General features: G+C 28.6%; 1 protein-coding gene and 1 long non-coding RNA gene across 2 annotated transcripts; one reads left to right on the top strand and one right to left on the bottom strand.

Moving 5' to 3' along the window:
• Positions 1-4,385: 4,385 nt before the first annotated feature.
• LOC107923207 (uncharacterized) lies at positions 4,386-7,205 on the bottom strand. The gene is made up of 2 exons (XM_016853425.2): positions 4,771-7,205; positions 4,386-4,653 (listed from the first exon to the last, which is right to left on the bottom strand). The coding sequence occupies exon 1, from the start codon at positions 7,048-7,050 to the stop codon at positions 4,786-4,788; it is 2,265 nt and encodes a 754-aa protein (XP_016708914.2). The 5' UTR covers positions 7,051-7,205; the 3' UTR covers positions 4,386-4,653; positions 4,771-4,785.
• A 5,367-nt stretch (positions 7,206-12,572) lies between these two features.
• On the top strand, positions 12,573-13,780 carry LOC121218615 (uncharacterized). Its single transcript, XR_005915105.1, has 2 exons — positions 12,573-13,211; positions 13,499-13,780. It is a non-coding gene; the product is annotated as an uncharacterized lncRNA (long non-coding RNA).
• The last annotated feature ends 4,862 nt before the right edge of the window (positions 13,781-18,642 follow it).

Below are 18,642 nucleotides of genomic sequence, written 5' to 3'. Positions count from 1 at the left end.
AGCTTGTTTTCTGGGGTAACACCTTTTAAAATTAATATAATAATAATTTTAACCCTCAATATTCATACAATGTGTCAACGTAATTTTAATTTTAAAAATTTTGTCTCAACATTTACATATTGTCTAATTTAGTCTCTTTTAGAGATTTTATTTTGTAGTAGCTATTTCATCTAAAAAGCTAAAAAAATCAATTTATTAGTTAAATTTAATTGAAAATATACATTATAAATTTTTTTATCTTTTCACATTCTTTTAAAAGTAATCTTTAATGTCACAAAGAAAAATAAAATCATAGAAAAAAGATGAAATTACATTTTTTAGAATCAAGACTAAATCGACAAAATTTATAAATATTAAGGGTTAAAATTATTATTATATTAATTTTAAAAATTGTCACTAATAAAAAAGATAAAATTAAATAGTTATGTAATGATTTCGTAACTTTTCAAAATTAAGTGATAAAAAAAATTTACTCATAGTTATATAATCATTTTGTAACTTTTTAGTTAGATGATCAAAAAAAAAATTTCTTACTAGTAAATTTAATAAATAAACTTTAATGATATTAATAATTAAATTTAAAATATAAAAATAAAATAATAAAATAATCATTCGTTTAAAAAATACTATTTCATTTTTATTTATTATTTTAAAATATAATATTTTTTAAAAAATATTTTCAAAATTTTACACCATATAATTCCATTTAACATGGAAAAAAACTTAGTGTGTATATATATATATGTATATTTCATTTTCACCCACATGGTTAGGTATATTTATCTATTTATTTATTCTGAAGGAGAACGAAAAAATATTAAATAATATATATATATATTCTTAGAACAAAGCTTTTAAGCACCCCAAATCCAATCTATCAACACCTCAAAGTCGGTCCACTGTTCTTCGCTTTCTTGCTTTTCTTCTTCTTCGTATTCTTCAGGTAAACATCAATTCCATTTCGTGTTAATATTTTATGCTAAAAAATATATAATAATTGCTTCCTTTTTCAAGATAGAACCCTAGATCTCTTTGTCTTCACACTTTCTGTTTATTTATTATTTTTGGCATAAAAAGGGTCAAGAATCGTGAAAAATGAATGGGTATTTTTCTTGTTTGTAAGAAATGTTTTATTTTAAAGATTTGATTTCTTTTTTTTCTCTGTAATATTTTTTTCCACATAGGACATTGATTCAGTGCAGCTGAAATGGGTATTTCCTGGTTTTGAAGGAAAGAAAAAGGGGAAATTTTTTTGGTTCACATAAGAGCTTGGTTTAGTGCTTAAACAAGTCAAGAATGGTGAAAATTGAAGTGGGTATTTCCGGGTTTTGACGAGGATAGGGGAAATTTGTGGTTCAAAGGGCTTATCTTTCGGTAATTTTTGTGGTTTAGTTCATAAACAGGTGAAGAACTGAAGTGGGTTTTTACGGGTTTTGAAGAGAAAAGAGGGGAGAGAATTTTGGGTTCAAAGTGCTGATCTTTGTGTAATTTTGGTTCACATAGGAGCTTTGTTTAGTGCATAAACAAGTCAAGATGGAGGACACTTATATGGGTTTTTCATGGTTTTGAAGAAAAAGGTTCAAAGGACTAATATTGCTGTAATTTTGGTTCACATTGGGGCTTTAGGGTTAGTGCATAAATTTTGTGGTTGAAAGACTTGATTTTCGTTTGAAATGGAAGGAGTGATGGGTGGAAACACCGTTCATCCAAATTCAATCAATAAATCTGAAGTTTTGGATGTAAAACCAGTGCGAACCTTGGTTCCTATATTCCCGGAGCCATCTGAGGGTCCTCCGTTTGTTTGCGTTCCTCCTAATGGACCTTTCCCGTCTGGGTTTTCGCCATTTTTCCCATTTAGTGGATCAAACCCAAATCCTAACCCTAACCAAAATGATATCAATCCAACTCCTGCCCCGGTTCGGCCATTTACAGCTGAAACTTCCAATGGCCAAAATGTTTCACCGATGGGTACACATGTTAATCAAGGACAAAAACCGGCTCCTTCGTATCCTGTCAAGAAAAGAGGAAGGGGAAGACCGAGGACTCGGTTTCCATAGTAACCCCAATCGGTTAGTTTCAATCCTGGAATTAGTTTGTCTGAACAATAAAGATGTTAACATGGAATAAGTAGAAAAATGTGCTTTTGAGGTTTGATGCTAGCAGGAGAAAAGCTTAGCCAAATGGAAGAGGCGGATGAGTCGAATTCCGGCATTGTTTAACGTGCAGAGTTGAAAGCTGGCAACATGAGAATCCGGGCTGTTTGATGTTGGAACCGGTGACAATCGTTATCTTCCAAATGGAGTTGTGCTTGGTGAGGTTATATTCTCGGTTTAGTAAGGGTGTGATTTAGAGGGGATAGCTAGTAGCTTTAAGCATTTGTATTCTGAGAGCAAGTAGATTTTCATGTATCTAGAGAGTCGTCGGATTATCGTATCCTTTCATTGGAGACTTGTGGGATCTTTGCTTATCTTTGTGTAATCATGCAACTCTCTATGTAATCCTATGTTAAATGTTAGTAGCTTTGTATTAGGGAGTGAGTGTCGAATATTCGATATGTTGGACATGAATATGTTTCATTCATCGTGTTCTTAAATTATGTGAATTGTATTCTTATATTTATGTCCAAATATGAGTAGTTTACGATCGTCGGATATGACTAGACGAGAGGTCAAAATGAGTGAACCTGGCTAATTGTTTCAATTCAAGTTTTTGTTCTCATACTTAAAATTTATTGATTGATTTATTTTTATTGTATTATATATATATATTCAAACAAGGATGTGGGGTTGAAATAAGAACTAAGAATATGCCAAAATAATTGGTAGTAAATCTTAATATAATTAAGAATCACACCATTGAACTATAGTTATGATTTTATTGTATGCATTTCTTCAGACATGCTTTTCATAATATATATATATATATGAATTGTATTGACAGATTTGATGAAATCAAGAATTGGTGATTGATTTGAACCAATTCTAAAATTATTGACCATGAGAGCTTGTGTCTAGAGGATAATTTAATCATTTGATAATAATAGGTATAGAAATTACCCATCATTTTCTATTATTATATATAAATCATTTTTTAGGGGAAAGTAGGTTGAAATTTATTAAATTATTAGTCAATTTAGATCATTTAACTTTAAAAAATTATAAAATGATTATTGAATTATTTTAAAATTTTCATTTAAGTCACTTAATTATTCAAAATATTTTTGTTAAAACTATTAGTGTACAAACTTTTTTGTTTGCATTCCATTGTTCAGTTTTTTTTTTGTAAAACAATTTTAAACGTGAATCAAAATCTAAACAAAATAAAATAGTTACTTTAAAATAAAATTTGTCATGTTTTGGTCACTCTAATTCTTTTTTCAATTTAGTTATTCTAATCATTGCCGTTAAATATTTCGTATATAATTTAGAAATGGGTGCATTCATTGATTTTCTATCATTCTCTATTTCTATTGTTATATATAATTTTTTAAAAATATTTTTAATAAAATTACATAATGAAATTAAGATTAAACTTTTGATTATTCATATAAATTTTTTATTTTTAAAAATTTTCCAATAAATGTTGAAAGAGTAAATGATAATTAAATCAAATACTACTTGAAAAGATATCGAAGAATTAAAACTTAATAACTTTTATTTGAGCATTTTATAAAAAATATTTTTATATGGTAATTTTGAAAGATTTAATACATTTTACCATTACAAAAAAAACTCAAAAAATATTTATATAAATAAATCTAAATAAAAAATATTAAGTTTATTATTAAAATTTTAATTTAGAGGGCGAGGTAGATGTCGCAATACAAAGAACAAAATTTGAAAAAGTCTAACCTATTATGCCACTAAAGTTTACAAAATCGGACTAATGATCCAACTGATCAAACCACTAATTATTGATCCAGTCAATTCGACTAATTCATTTAGATTCATTAAATAAATGGTTAAAAATTTAATATTTTTAAATTACCAACAATGATTAATCATCTTGTCACTAGTATTCTCTAAAATGATAGACGATTGATCACGGAATGTAGTCAACTCCATACCACATTCATGTTTTTTATTAAATGATAAATTTATCCCAAAACATTACAACTCTACATTGTATATAATAAAGTTTGGTATTTATATTCATTTAAATTACCAAGTGAAACAAAATTCTTCTCATCTCTTTTTATGTATACTTTTAAGCAATTTTCAGTTTAAAATTGAGAAAGAAAATATCTTCTCTAATTTAAAAAAAAATTAAATGTCTTTATCATTAATTTTTTAGAATTATGGATTATTGTGTTCCACAACCCAAGCTGAAAAGTAAGAAGTCCATTCTAGAAATTGGTTGCTTCTAAAATTCATAAATCAATACTATTAAGAATAATTAAATTAATTAAGATAATTTAAATAAGAAATAATTCAAATCTTACAAACCCAAACAAATCATAGATGAATCCCAAAGTAATATTGAAATCAAATCATACAAACCCAAATCGATCTTAAACAAAGTAGCAATGAAACAAAATCACACTTAGAATTCGAGCATCCTTTCATCGAAGAAGTAGGAATGAAATGCCAAATCCTTTGTGAACTCCTTTGATCAAATAAATCCGTTGGTGCTTTTCATTTGAACAAATAACATCTACAACCATGAACACAATTAGAATTGATGTTGATAATGAAAACAAAATCATGAAATAATAGCAATCAACAACATTGATGATTGAAAAATAATTTTTTAATCATTTAGAGTACTTACCACAAAGCTTGAGGCTTAGTGACCCCTTCGGCATTTGTAGTGGACAATAAAGTTGCATGTAAACTTTTCACACTTGAGAATTTCTTCTTGGCAAAGCTTACCACAAAAAGAGCATTCAGGGAAGCCCTCGACCTTCCTAAAAAATTTAAGATCACGATGATGATTGTGATAAAAATTAAAAGGCAATGTGACCCAATCTTTGATAAGTGGAAATTGTCCAAGAACACATTTGGGATGAGCAGAAGTATCGCAGATTGAACAAGAATAATACCAAAGGCTTGGATCTCTATATTGCTCACAAATATCACAATAACTTTGCTCCTTATCATCATGATAAGTAAGCTTTAGCTTGTGTTCATCAATTTTGTGAAGAGCTGAATGTGGTAATGTTAAGCATCCAAAATCCAAAGCAAATCTGCACTTTCCACATCTGAATGCACCTTTGTTGATATTAGCCCCACAACCATTACATTTCTCCCTGTATTTGAAATCAAAAAAGAGAAAGTGTTGGTGTCCTTCACATTCAATGATATCAGCAACTTTAGCACACCTTGTGCACATGTCCCAATATCCTCCAATTTTGTAGAACAAACCACTACAATCTCGATAGCAAAAGGCACATTTCTTGAAGCTTTCGAAATTGAGGGTGGCATTGCTTTGACGAAACCAATGTTGCTTGATTCTTGGCAATTCAGCACATGTTTTATGAAGAAAAAAGGGGCATTCTAAACAATAATAGAAAATATTTGAGATAGGTAGCATGCACCCATCACATTTTCTATCAATTTCCTCCTCCATCTTGTCTGCTAACACCAAGCAATGTTGATGACAGAAATGTTGAATCTTTGTAGCTTCCCCAGCTTTATTCACCTCAATACGAATGATGGAAGACTGCATAGATTTTTCTTCAAGCTCCTCACATTGCTTTTCTTCCTCAATTACCTCGTACAACATTTCATCCTCTAAGGCACAATTTACATGGACAATGTAATTGCAACCTGGCTTCCTACAAGAGTAACTCCCACGATCTAGTTTTACTTCATTGAAACAAATCTTGCAATCTTGTCTTGTAAGATCTTCAAGAAAATATTTGTGAAAAATGCAGTGATCATGTCGAGAAAATTTGATAATACGAGGGAGTGAAGTGCATTTCTTATGGACCATGACGTTGCATGTGGAACATATATAAGAAATATAATTTCCCTCAATGCCACATGCTTCACAAATGAATGAACCTCGTCTTCGAAATAATGTGAATGGGTGTTGATGGCGGCTTTTACCTTCAACAATGGACATTGGAAGAGCACATCCAATATTGATGTTAAAATGGCAAAGAGGACAACCATAAAAAGGTCCAGAATGTTGCTTTTGGCATAGGTTGCAAAAACAACCACTATTACTACGATTAAGAAAAATAGGGTGTATGTGATAGGAAGGGTGATTAATTTTAGTAGGTAACTCATCAAGACATTTCTTATGAAGGATAAATAATATTGGACACTCGGAACAAAAAGAAACAAAATTTGTCAATGGTTCATGACACCAGGAACAGCTTAATCTTTTGAATACATCTATGGCCATGGGACTTTCTATGAAGGTCAATGGATGTTGGTGGATGTCATGTTTGGACAGTTGGCTAAACTTAAATGAAGAAGATAATTGAGCACAATTGATGTCAATGGAAAAAGAACACCACCAATGATGACATTCATAAAAAAACATGTTACGTTTTTCCTTGCATAATGCACAACCATCTACCTTCTGATGATTACGATATGGCCATGGTTGAAGCCCAAGACCTTTGTCTAAGTGATATGGCATTGGTCGTAGCAAAAGATCTTTGTCTGAGTGATATGGCCTTTGTCGAAGAAAAAGACCTGCATCTAAGTGCTCAGGATGGAGAGGGTGATTAGGAATTCGAAGGGGTGCCTCTGCACATTGCTTGTGAAGGTGATAATTGCAATGAATACAAGTGAAGCATGGAGCAGAAAGCAGTTCTCCACATCCATCGCAGTAAGCTTTGAGACCTTCATTGCTTTGCTCTGCCACTAACACCAAGGGATGTTCCTCATGAAAAGGATGCTGAATCTGTTGCACCGACTTGTTGCTTTGCTCTGCCACTAACACCAAGGGATGATAGTCATGAAAAGGATGCTGAAACTGTTGCACCGACTTGTTGCTTTGCTCTGCCACTAACACCAAGGGATGATAGTCATGAAAAGGATGCTGAAACTGTTGCACCGACTTGTGGTGACTCTCATTCTCATTCTCGTTCTTCATCTCGATTAATTAGTGTGGTTGTGAGAAATGAAAAAGATGAAGGAGATGATAGGAATGAAAGAAAGGCAGAGGATGAAGAAAAGAAAGAAGAAAGGAAAAAGTGAAAAAGAGATGGGTAGAAAGTGGTAGGAAGTAAAGAAAGAAAAGAATGGGGTAGATGGTTGAAGGCATTGCAATTCATATTTAATAAAGAAATAGTTTTAATATTGTAACAAACTATTTTACTTTTGCTAATTAAGAAATAGTTACCACTCATGATTTCTTCAAATTTCAATTTTGTTTATAATATTTTGTAAATTTTATTAACTATTTTAATAATTTTCTATATTTTTAAATATTTTTTCATAAATTTAAATTTTTTTGTAATTTACATATACTTTTTTATTTTAGTAATTATTAATTTTTTTGGCAATTTTTAATAATTTATATATTTTATTTCATTTATAATATGTTATTATTTTTTTGTACTTTTATATATTTTTATAAATTTATAATATTTTAAATTTGTATATATTTGTATTATTTTTAATACAAAATATCATATTTTGCTGGCGAAAACAACGTTTAAAAATAGTTATCGTTACTCTTTAACAATTGACATTAACTTTTAACGGTTAAATAGTCAATAAATTGAAATTTTAACGTTCAATAACTCAATTGAATTTAAAAAAAAAAGTATAAGGGCTTAAAAAAAGTATAAAAATTATTATTTTTATTTATAAATTTGGCAACTACTTTGATTATTTGTGGGTTTAAGATTACTTAATCATGCCATAAATACATGAATATTTTTATTTTTATAATTTATATATATTTATGTTTTCTTAATATTTATTAAAAAATTTCAATTTTTAATAATTTTATAATTTATTCCATTTATAATGTTTTTAATTTGTAGATATTTATATGATTTTTAATATAAAATGTCCTATTTCATTGCATGGCACAAACCTGATGTGTCACGTGATGAAAACAACCTCTAAAAATAGCTATTGTTACTCTTTTAACAGTTGACTATTAACTTTAACAATCAAATGATTTAATAAATCAAAATTTTAACGTTCAAAGGCTCAATTGAATGCAAATATATATATAAAGACTTGATTATCTTCTGAAAAAATTCAGAGGCTTTTAAAGACCCGTTAATCGTAGTCTTTACATCATAATTAAAAATTTTTAATACATCAAATGTATGATATACGCAAAGAATTTGATATCAATTCAACAAAGTAAAAAAATTCTTAAAAGAAAAGATAATAAATACAAAGTAAAATTTATATGTTATAAAAAAAGATCCTAACAAAGTAAAGCATTTCCATAAGAATAATACTTTGCTTTCTTTATTAAAGTAAAATTTGTTCTTTTCTTTTATTTGTAAGATTATTTATTCATGCCATGAATACATGGACAACAATCGAGACCCGTAAGCAATTGTTATGCTTGTATGTTTTATTCGATATTATTGTTATTTATATATTCTTATATATCTAATTGAGTTTAGTGATTAATGTGATCAAAGAAAAAAATAATTATCAACTTTAATTCATATATTTTTATCTGTAAAATATAAAATTATGAATTAATTTCATATGATGGATTAATTAAATTAGAGTAAATTGTAGGAAGTAAGGTATATGGGAAAGTCGCATATTTGAGACTTTTAAAAAATAAAAAATTAAAGTATTGTGCTTTGCTTCACTGTAAGCACAAAGAATGTTCGTTTTGGTAACTATTTTGTAAATTTTATTAACAATTTTAATAATTTTCTATATTTTTAAACAATTTTTCATAATTTCATAATTTTTATTTTTTTGTAATGTATATTTTAATAATTATTAATGTTTTCTTTTGGAAATTTTTAATAATTTATATATTTTATTTCATTTATAATATGTTTTTATATCATTTTTTTGTACTTTTATATCATAGTTAAAAAATTTTAATGCATCAAACGTACGATATACTTAAAGAAATTGATCCGAAAACATATCAATTAAAAAAATACGGAATTTCATGAAAGAAGAGACAATTAAATAAAAAGTAAAAATTATTCTTTTCTTTTATTTGCAAATTAGACAAACATCTTAATTGTTTACGGGTTTAAGATTACTTAATGATGCATTCATGCCAAAAGAAATTTTGATGCTCATATGATTGTAGGAAGTAAGGTAAATGCCACTTATTTGAGATGTTGAAGTATCCAAAGCTTATCACTTTAACAATAAGAATAAAAGTATTGTGGTTTTGCTTAATTGTAAGCACAAAGAATGTTAGTTTTGGTAATTAAAAGGGAGGACTACTAAACTTAAACACATAATCATTAATATTCTAAAGAGTAAGAAATGAAGAATTAAGAGATGATTTTATAATTTAAAGAGATACATGTCATTTTTGTAATTTTCTAATATCAAATTTCATAATTTGTTTATTAATGAATTAAATCTAAATATTACTATTTCATCTGTTGATTATATGATTAATATATGGATTTAATAAGCTAAAAAAATAATATAAATCAAATAATTCAAATTTAAATATGTTTCTTAAAATTAATATTTGTGTTTAGTATAGAATTACAATTAGTTGTTTAAGTATATCATACCAACAAGTGTAGGGTGCAATGATAAGATACATTGCACTCTTAAACAAAGAATGTAGGTTTAAATATTGAAGACGTCATTCTTGAGAAAGATAGTTATGAACTCGGAAAATAAGTAATAAAACAAACCTAAAAACAAATAAAAGAATGTCATTGTTTATAATAATACCTTAATTGTTTTAAAATACTTAAGTTTTGAAATAATCTAAATAGTCATTTCATGTTTCCCAAGAAAATATGTATATGGTTTATAAGTTTTGGAAAACACTCAAAATCATATTTATTGATCCAATATTAACTATACTTAAAATTATTATTCTATAACTCTTACATTAATAAGAAAAATAATAGAATGTGCTATACATCACTAATCATCAACCCGAGCTCTACATAAAACACAGGTCACCTACCCGTGACCCGAATAGGTTTCACTAAATGATTGAATGCAAGGCGAATCACATGTTCAGCAAGCGACCCAGAGTGAAACATATGTCTAGTAGGCTTAAAGCCTACTCAAAATGTTAACCCTAGGAACAGAGAGGACCACATACACTACAAGCAAATCCAAGAAGAAACACGTGTCCAACAGGTCTGAAGCTCACACGGAATGTCAATTATAGACATGATGGAGTCAAGACAACACAGTGGAGTGAGGTCGTGAAGCTGTAGTAGACCTGTCCATGGGCCAGGCGGCCCGGCCCTGCCTGACGGCCCGCCCGAAATATGGGAGGGTTCGGGTAAAAATATAGGCCTGAAATATGGGCTTGGGCAAAAAAATGAGGCCCGTTTAAAAAATAGGCCGAGCTCAGGCTCAACTTTTTTGGCCTGGGCCCGGCCTGGCCCGGCCCGAATATAATAAATATATATTTTTATTTTTTAATTTTAAAATACTTTAAAAATATTTTTTTTTATTTTTTTATTTTAAATTTTTTTGTGTTTACTAAAAACCGGGCCAGGCCGGGCTTATTATTTTTTCTCGGGTCGGGCCTGGACAAAATTTTAGGCCCATATTTTGGGCCAGGCCGGGCCTGGGCCTAAGAGTCGGGCCAAAATTTTTTTCAGGCCCAGCCTGAACCCAGCCCGGCCCGGCCCATGGACAGGTCTAAGCTGTAGTAGTATAAATACCCAAATGCTCCTATTGACGAGATGCAAAAAAAGAGTTACTTAGCGGAATGTAAGCTTTATGTTTTAAAGCCTAATTATTTTAAAATTTGTTAAAATTTTCCACTATTTGGTCTTTACTCATTTGAAATTAAAGTCTTGTCCTTTGCTTCACTGTAAGCACAAAGAATGTTAGTTTTGGTAACTAAAAGGAAGCAAGCTTTATTGTTCAAGACTTAAATACATTTTTGATATATTAAAGAGTAAGCAATGAAATTTAAAGAGATCGCATCAATCTTTAATTATGAAGCTGCTTCAAATTTCAATTTTGTTTATTCCACTCCAAAATAAATAGTTATTTATTAGTTATCCAAATATGAATCTAGGAAGTTATAAAATAAATATATTTTTTTATTTGCTCTAAATCTGGTTCAAACACCGCCCTTTTCTTGTCACTGTAAGCCACTCAATTCATGAATATAAAATATGCAAGCTGTTGACACCATTTTTTTATTGAAAAACAGAGTCGACTTGGGTTTTGAAAACGAAAACGAAAACGGGAGTCGCCACCAATCCTTTTTAATGAGATGTGATTGGATCACCTGGAAAAGTGATTGTTTTTAATAAGCGATTTTGATTTTATTAAAACAACGAGTTTGGTCCACGAAATTCAGAAAATAGGTTCGGGAGTCGGTTACGCACGAGAAAGGATTAGCACCCTCGATACGCCCAAAATTGGTACCTAGTTGATTACTTAATGTCTTAGTGTTGAAAAACTGAAAACTTTAGAAAGATTTAAAATACGATCCTAAAAAACACTTGAATGACATGGATTAAGATTTAAGAGGATATTTGGCTATTTGGTCAAACGAGAAATCGAAACCCAGCACATTAGGGCACATTTTCTCGAATTTCCAAACACAAAACATTGCCTTACTTCAAAATTTTAAAAGGATATTTGACTATTTGATAGAACGAGAAAAATCAAAACCCAACACATTAGGGCACGTTTTCTCGAATCTCCAAACGCAAAACATTGCCTTTAAAAAAATATTCATTTCGAGAAAACGTGTCATATCTAATGCGTTAGGACACAACGTATCGAATTCCTGATAATGAATTTTTATTTTTATTTTTAAAAGAGTAATCTCGATTATTTTAGATTCAACAAAAAAAATTGAAACCCAATACATTAGGGCTCGATTCTCTCGAAGATTTCAAATACCGAGTATTACTTATATTTTTAAAAATTTTCATTTTTTACTAATTTAGGTAAAAATTGATGTGATATTAAATTCGATGTATGAATAAATGGTTACGTTAATGATTGACAATAATACGAAAGCGAATAAACAAATTATAGCGTACCATACCACATTTTAATAAACAAATAAATAAAACGGAATGATTGAACAAATAAGCAAACAAACAAATAAATCGACCACACCACGTGCATCATTTTATACATCAATAATAATAATCCAAGTAAATGAAATAAAATAGTAGAAAACAATTTTACATAGCTAATAGTTTAAGACAAGTAATTTAGGAAATCGATTCGAAATGAATGACAAAATACTTCAACAAACAATATATAAGCTTAAATCACCAAAAATATATACTTTAAAAATATGTAAAAGTTTTAAAAGATAATCTATATAATGACTTAAATCAAATAATACAAATAATAAGAAAAATATTAGGTAAATAATATATATATAACTTAAAATAAATAATAAATGAACTCCCTTTTTTCTTTAAAAAATAAATAAATTAAATTAACTAAAGGATGAAATTAAAAAGGAATTAAAATTCGGGGTATAAATCGCAAATAAATAAAAAAGGTCCCTATCCTTCATGCGCGTCGTTTTGCACAGGACTAAACTGAGACAAGTGCAAAAAAATGGGGTCAAATTGGAAAACGCAAAACAAGGGACAGAGGGGGTCGAATCGAAAACGAGCGACAAAGCAGAAGGACCAAAGCGCAAATAGCCTATTTGGCTTTAAAACGCGCGGATCCTTTGCCCACTGGGTCGGGTCGTCGAGTCGGAGGCTAAAACGACGTCGTTTTGGCCTCTGAACCCCAAGTCCAAATACGGCGCCGTTTCATGCTATTATAAAAGCCCAAAAAAAAAAATCAAAAAATCATTTTCAGCCCTTGCTTCAAAAAAAAACTGAAGGGTGACTCAAAGCCTCTCTCCCTCTCCTCTTCTCCGGCCAATAGTGCCACCATCTGTCCGTCGGCTACCCGCCGGCCACCGGCGACGGCACCGCCGTGCATGGTTGCCGGGAAACCCAAAAGTGCCCCTTTTTAGCCCGTTTTAAGCCTAGATTTTAGATCTAGAAGACAAATGCCTGAAAAGTAAAAAAAAGAAGAGAAGATTCGACCTTTGCCCCCCTTTTTTACCGATCTCGACGCCGGGGAAAAGACCACCGACGGAGGGGCCACGGGCCGATTCTGGTAAGTGTGTTTTCCTTTTTATTTGTTAAAACAGTTGTAAAGAAAATAAATAAATAAAAGATGAATAAAAAAGAAAACCAAAAATAAAACAATAGAATCTCAACCTTTTTTCAACTTCTATTCTGTTTTTGATTTCTGATGTGTGTTCGTAAAAAAAAAGGAAGAAGAGAACCGATTACAATATTTGTGTTCGGACTATATAGCCGATTTTTTTAAAACCCCTAAACTTCTATTTTTGTCGTTTTGCTATTTGTTTCTTCTGTTGTTGCGTGCTGCTCGTTTTGTAGGTGTCAGACGCGTTGGTGCAGGCGACGGCAGAGGCGTGCGAGTAGGTCGGCAGAGGCGGCCAAGAGCAGAGGCTTGAAGACCTAGGTGCGGCGTACCTAGGTTTTTTCTTGGCTGAAATGTGTTTAGTTTTTTGTGGGTTAGGGTTGGTTGGGGTATTGGGCTAAATTGGGCCATTTGTATTTTTTGGGCCTGTTGTATTTTATTTTCTTGGGTTGTAAGCCCGATCAAATTTGGGCATTCACACAAGCCACCTCAATCAGAAGGATAACAAGATTTTCCTATCATTAACTGTTAGCTACATATTTTCTTTCTTCGAGCCTATTTTGCACTTCAAACACCGCCCTTTTCTTCCAAGTAACTTTGTTCAACACATACCCGAACACAATATCGAGAGGGGTACAAGAATAATGTGATTAAAGATATCTAATTGGACAATAGGAAATTGTTATCTATATATTCTTATATATCTAATTGGTCCATCAATTGAGTTTAACGATTAATGTGATTAAAGAAGAAAATAATTAATGAAAATATTTAATTGATTTTTTTAACAAAACCAATTAAATCGATAAGCCAAAAACAATTGCACATTGCATTCTTAAGCGAAGAACGTAGGTTTAAACCTTGAAGACAATATTATTGAGAGAGAGGCAGTCACGAACCTAGAATATGAATAATAAAATAAACTTGAAAAATATTTAAAAAAAATGTGTCATTATTTATGATACTAACTTAATTATTTTAAATATTTCATTACCAATTTTATGCTTTTTATAATTTTTTGTAAATTTTATTAACAATTTTAATAATTTTCTATACTTTTAAATATTTTTTCATAATTTTAAAATTTTTATTTTTTGTAATTTACATATACTTTTTGTTATTTTAATAATTATTAATATTTTTTTGGCAATTTTTAATCATTTATATATTTTATTTTATTTATAATATGTTTTTATATTTTTTTTGTGCTTTTATATCATAGTTAAAAAATTTTAATGTATCAAGCGTACAATATACTTAAAGAAGTTGATCCGAAAACATATCAATTAAAAAAACACGAAATATCATGAAAGAAAAGACAATTAAATAAAAAAGCAAAACTTGTTCTTTTGTTTTATTTGCAAATTAGATTATTCATGGCAAAAGGAATTTTGATGCTCATATGATATAAATGTAGGAAGTAAGGTATATGCCAAAGTGACTTATTTGAGATGTTGAAGTATCCAAAGCTTATCTCTTTAATAATAAAAATAAAAATTAAAATTAAAGTATTGTGTAAGCAAAAGATTGTTAATTTTGGTAATTAAAAGGGAGGACTACTTAATTGATTTTTTTTTTAAAAAAGTATAAGGGCTTAATTGATCTTTTTGGAAAAATTCAAGGGCTTTGAAGACCCTTTAGCCTTAATTTTTACATCATAGCTAACAAATTTTAATGACTCAAAAAATTTGATCTAAAAACATACCAATTCAAAAGGATAAAGAATTTCTTAGAAAAAAATATACAATTAAATTAAAATTAGAGTTTATATGTTAAGGTAAAGCATATCTACAACATTAATACTTTGCTTTCTTTATTAGAGTAAATTTTTTTTATTTGTAAATTCGGCAACTACTTTGGTTATTTGTGGGTTTAAGATTACTTAATCATGTCATAAATACATGAATATTTTTATTTTTTGTAATTTATATATATATATATTTATGTTTTTTAATATTTATTAAAAAATTTTAATTTTTAATAATTTTATTCCATTTATAATATTTTTAATTTGTAGATATTTATATGATTTTTAATATAAAATATCCTATTTCATTGCATGGCACAAACCTGATGTGCCACGTGGTGAAAACAACCTCTAAAAATAGCTATCGTTACTCTTTTAACAGTTGACCATTAACTTTAACAATCAAATGGTTTAATAAATCAAAATTTTAACGTTAAGAAGCTTAATTGAATGCAAATGTATATATAAAGACTTGATTATCTTTTGAAAAGATTTAGGGGCTTTTAGTCTTTACATCATAATTAAAAAATTTTAATACATCAAAGGTATGATATGCGCAAAGAATTTGATATCAATTCAACAAAGTAAAAAAATTCTTAAAAAAAAGAATAATAAATACAAAGTAAAGTTTATATGTTATAAAAAAGATCCTAACAAAGTAAAGCATTTCTATAAGAACAGTATTTTGCTTTCTTTATTAAAGTAAAAATTGTTCTTTTCATTTTGATTCTTTACGGTTTAAGATTATTTAATCATGCCATGAATACATGGACAACAATCGAGACACATAAATATATTTTTATTTGTAAAAAAAATTATGAATTAATTTTATATGATGGATTAACTAAATTAGAGTAAATGGTAAGAAGTCGCATATTTGAGACTTTTAAAAAGAAAAGATTCAAGAATTGTGATTTGCTTCACTGAAAGCACAAAGAAGGTTAGTTTTGGTAAGTAAAAGGAAGCATGGCTTATTGTTCAAGACTTAAATACATTTTTCATATATTAAAGAGTAAGCAATTAAAAAAAAATCAATTGAGTTATTGAACGTTAAAATTTTAATTTATTAACTATTTAACCAAGGAATTTTATTAACTATATCAATTTAAAAAAACAAGGAATTTTATGAAAGAAAAGACAATTAAATAAAAAGTAAAAATTGTTCTTTTCTTTTATTTATAAATTAGATTCTTTATGAATTTAAGATTACTTAATGATGCATTCATGGCAAAAGGAATTTTTATGGTCATATGACATAATTGTAGCAGGTAAGGTATTTTGAGATTTTGAAGTATCCAAAGCTTATCACTTTAATAATAAAAATAAAAATTGAAGTCTTGTGGTTTGCTTAATTGTAAGCACAAAGAATTTTAGTTTTAGTAATTAAAAGGGAGGACTACCAAACTTGAACAGATAATCATTAATATTCTAAAGAGTAAGAAATGAAGAATTAATAGATGATTTTATAATTTAAAGACATTATTTCATTTTTGTAATTTTCTAATATCAAATTTCATAATTTCTTTATTAATGAATTAAATCTCTATTGATTATATGATTAATATATGGATTTAGTAAGTTAAAAAAATATAATATAAATCGAATATTTCAAATTTAAATATGTTTCTTAAAATTAATATTTATTTTTAGTATAGAATTACAATTAATTATTTAAGTATATCATACCAACAAGTGTAGGGTGTAATGATAAGATACACTTTACTCTTAAACAAAGAACGTAAGTTTAAACATAGAAAACGACATTCTTATGGAAGATAATCATGAACTCAGAAAATAAATAATAAAACAAACGTAAAAACAAATAATAAAAAATTTCATTGTTTATAATAATAACTTATTTATTTCAAAATACTTAAGTTTTGAAATAATCCAAATATTCATTTCAAGTTTTCCAATAAAATATGTATATGGTTTATAAGTTTTGGAAAAACACTCAAAACTATATTTATTGATCCAGTATTAACCATACTTAAAATTATTATTCTATAACTCTTAAATTAATAATAACAATAATAGAATGTGCCATACATCAGTGATCATCAGTCCGAATTCTAGATAAAACCCAGGTAACATATCTGTGATTCGAATAGGTTCCACCAAATGATTGAATGCAAGGCGAACCACGAGAGAGTAGCAAGGGAGTTCACAGATCTAGTACTTAAAATATTTGTGTTCGTCTTCTCCAAATTTACTTGTTTATTGTTTATACGAGTCAGTCCTAGACACATTGTTAAGGTAGTACAAATTTTTTCTAATAATGAGTTTAAATTTCCCATTAGAGTTAGTGATTCATATTTGTATATTTTATTATTTTTAATGGACTTATTAGCCAAATAGATCACATATGATTTTAATAAATACAATTATATATATTGGATAAAGATGATAATAGATCACATATATGCAATTTTTGTAATAAAATTCAAATATGAAATTGCATAATTTGTTTATTAATGAATTAAATCTAAATATTACTATTTGAATCCAAAATAATAATTATCTATTAGTTATCCAAATATGATTAATATATAAATCTAGTAAGTTAAGAAATTAAAAACAATTTTTAAAAAAAATGTAAATCGAATCACTCAAATCCAAAATAAATACTTTTTTTAGTATAGAATTACAATTAGTAGTTTAAATGTATCATACCAATAATCATTAAAAAGAAGGCATAATAGAGTAAATGGTAGCAAGTAAGGTATATGGGAAAGTCACATATTTGAGATGCTGAAGTATGACTTTTAAAAAGGAAAAATTAAAGAATTGTGCTTTGCTTCACTCTAAGCACAAAGAATGTTAGTTTAGGTAACTAAAAGGAACCATGCCTTATTCTTCAAGACTTAATTTCATTTTTCATATATTAAAGAGTAAGCTTTGAAATTTAAAGAGATCATATCAATATAATTTTTGTAATCTTTAAAGATGAAACTGCTTTAAAGTCCAAAATAAACATCAGAATCAAAGTCATCCTCACCGGGAGTCATTCCTACGACGACCTCTCTTAACCATTTCCTTCTTACGACCTCTCGCTCTGTCAGTATCAGAATCAGAATCAAATTAATTAATTCAATTAATTATCTAACTTCGAACCGAATTAACTAATAACTAAAATTCCAAAAAACCATTAACCAACCTCCGATCGAACTAAGTTCGGCCACAAACCAACTAACCGAATTTAATCGGTTCGATCGGTTAGTTAGATTTTAATCGAAGTCTAAACACCCCTATTGGATGCAGTGATAATATGCATTGCACTCTTTAAGTGAAAATGTGAATTTAAACATTGGAGACAATATTATTGAGAGTAATCCATAATGATTAACAAATCAATCGATCCAACCCCTCTAATGAACCGCCAAACTGGTTTCGAATCCAATCGGCCAGGTTCAAACAACATTGCAAGCCACTCAATTCATGAATATAAAATATGCATGCCACAATCATTTCAACCACTCAATCAGAAGGATAACAAGATTTTCCTATCATTAACTGTTAGCTACATATTTTCTTTCTTCAAGCCTATTTTGCACTTCAAACACCGCCCTTTTCTTCTAAGTAACTATGTCCAACACATACCCGAACACAATATCAAGAGGGGTACAAGAATGA

Source organism: Gossypium hirsutum, chromosome D06 (genome assembly GCF_007990345.1).
Source record: "Gossypium hirsutum isolate 1008001.06 chromosome D06, Gossypium_hirsutum_v2.1, whole genome shotgun sequence".
In the NCBI taxonomy this organism is placed as follows: Eukaryota; Viridiplantae; Streptophyta; class Magnoliopsida; order Malvales; family Malvaceae; genus Gossypium; species Gossypium hirsutum.
This window is presented reverse-complemented; position numbering and strand designations above follow the sequence as displayed.

Excerpts from the sequence above, each read along its gene's own strand:
- LOC107923207 (XM_016853425.2), bottom strand. The coding sequence starts at position 7,050 with ATGAAGAACGAGAATGAGAATGAGAGTCACCACAAGTCGGTGCAACAG.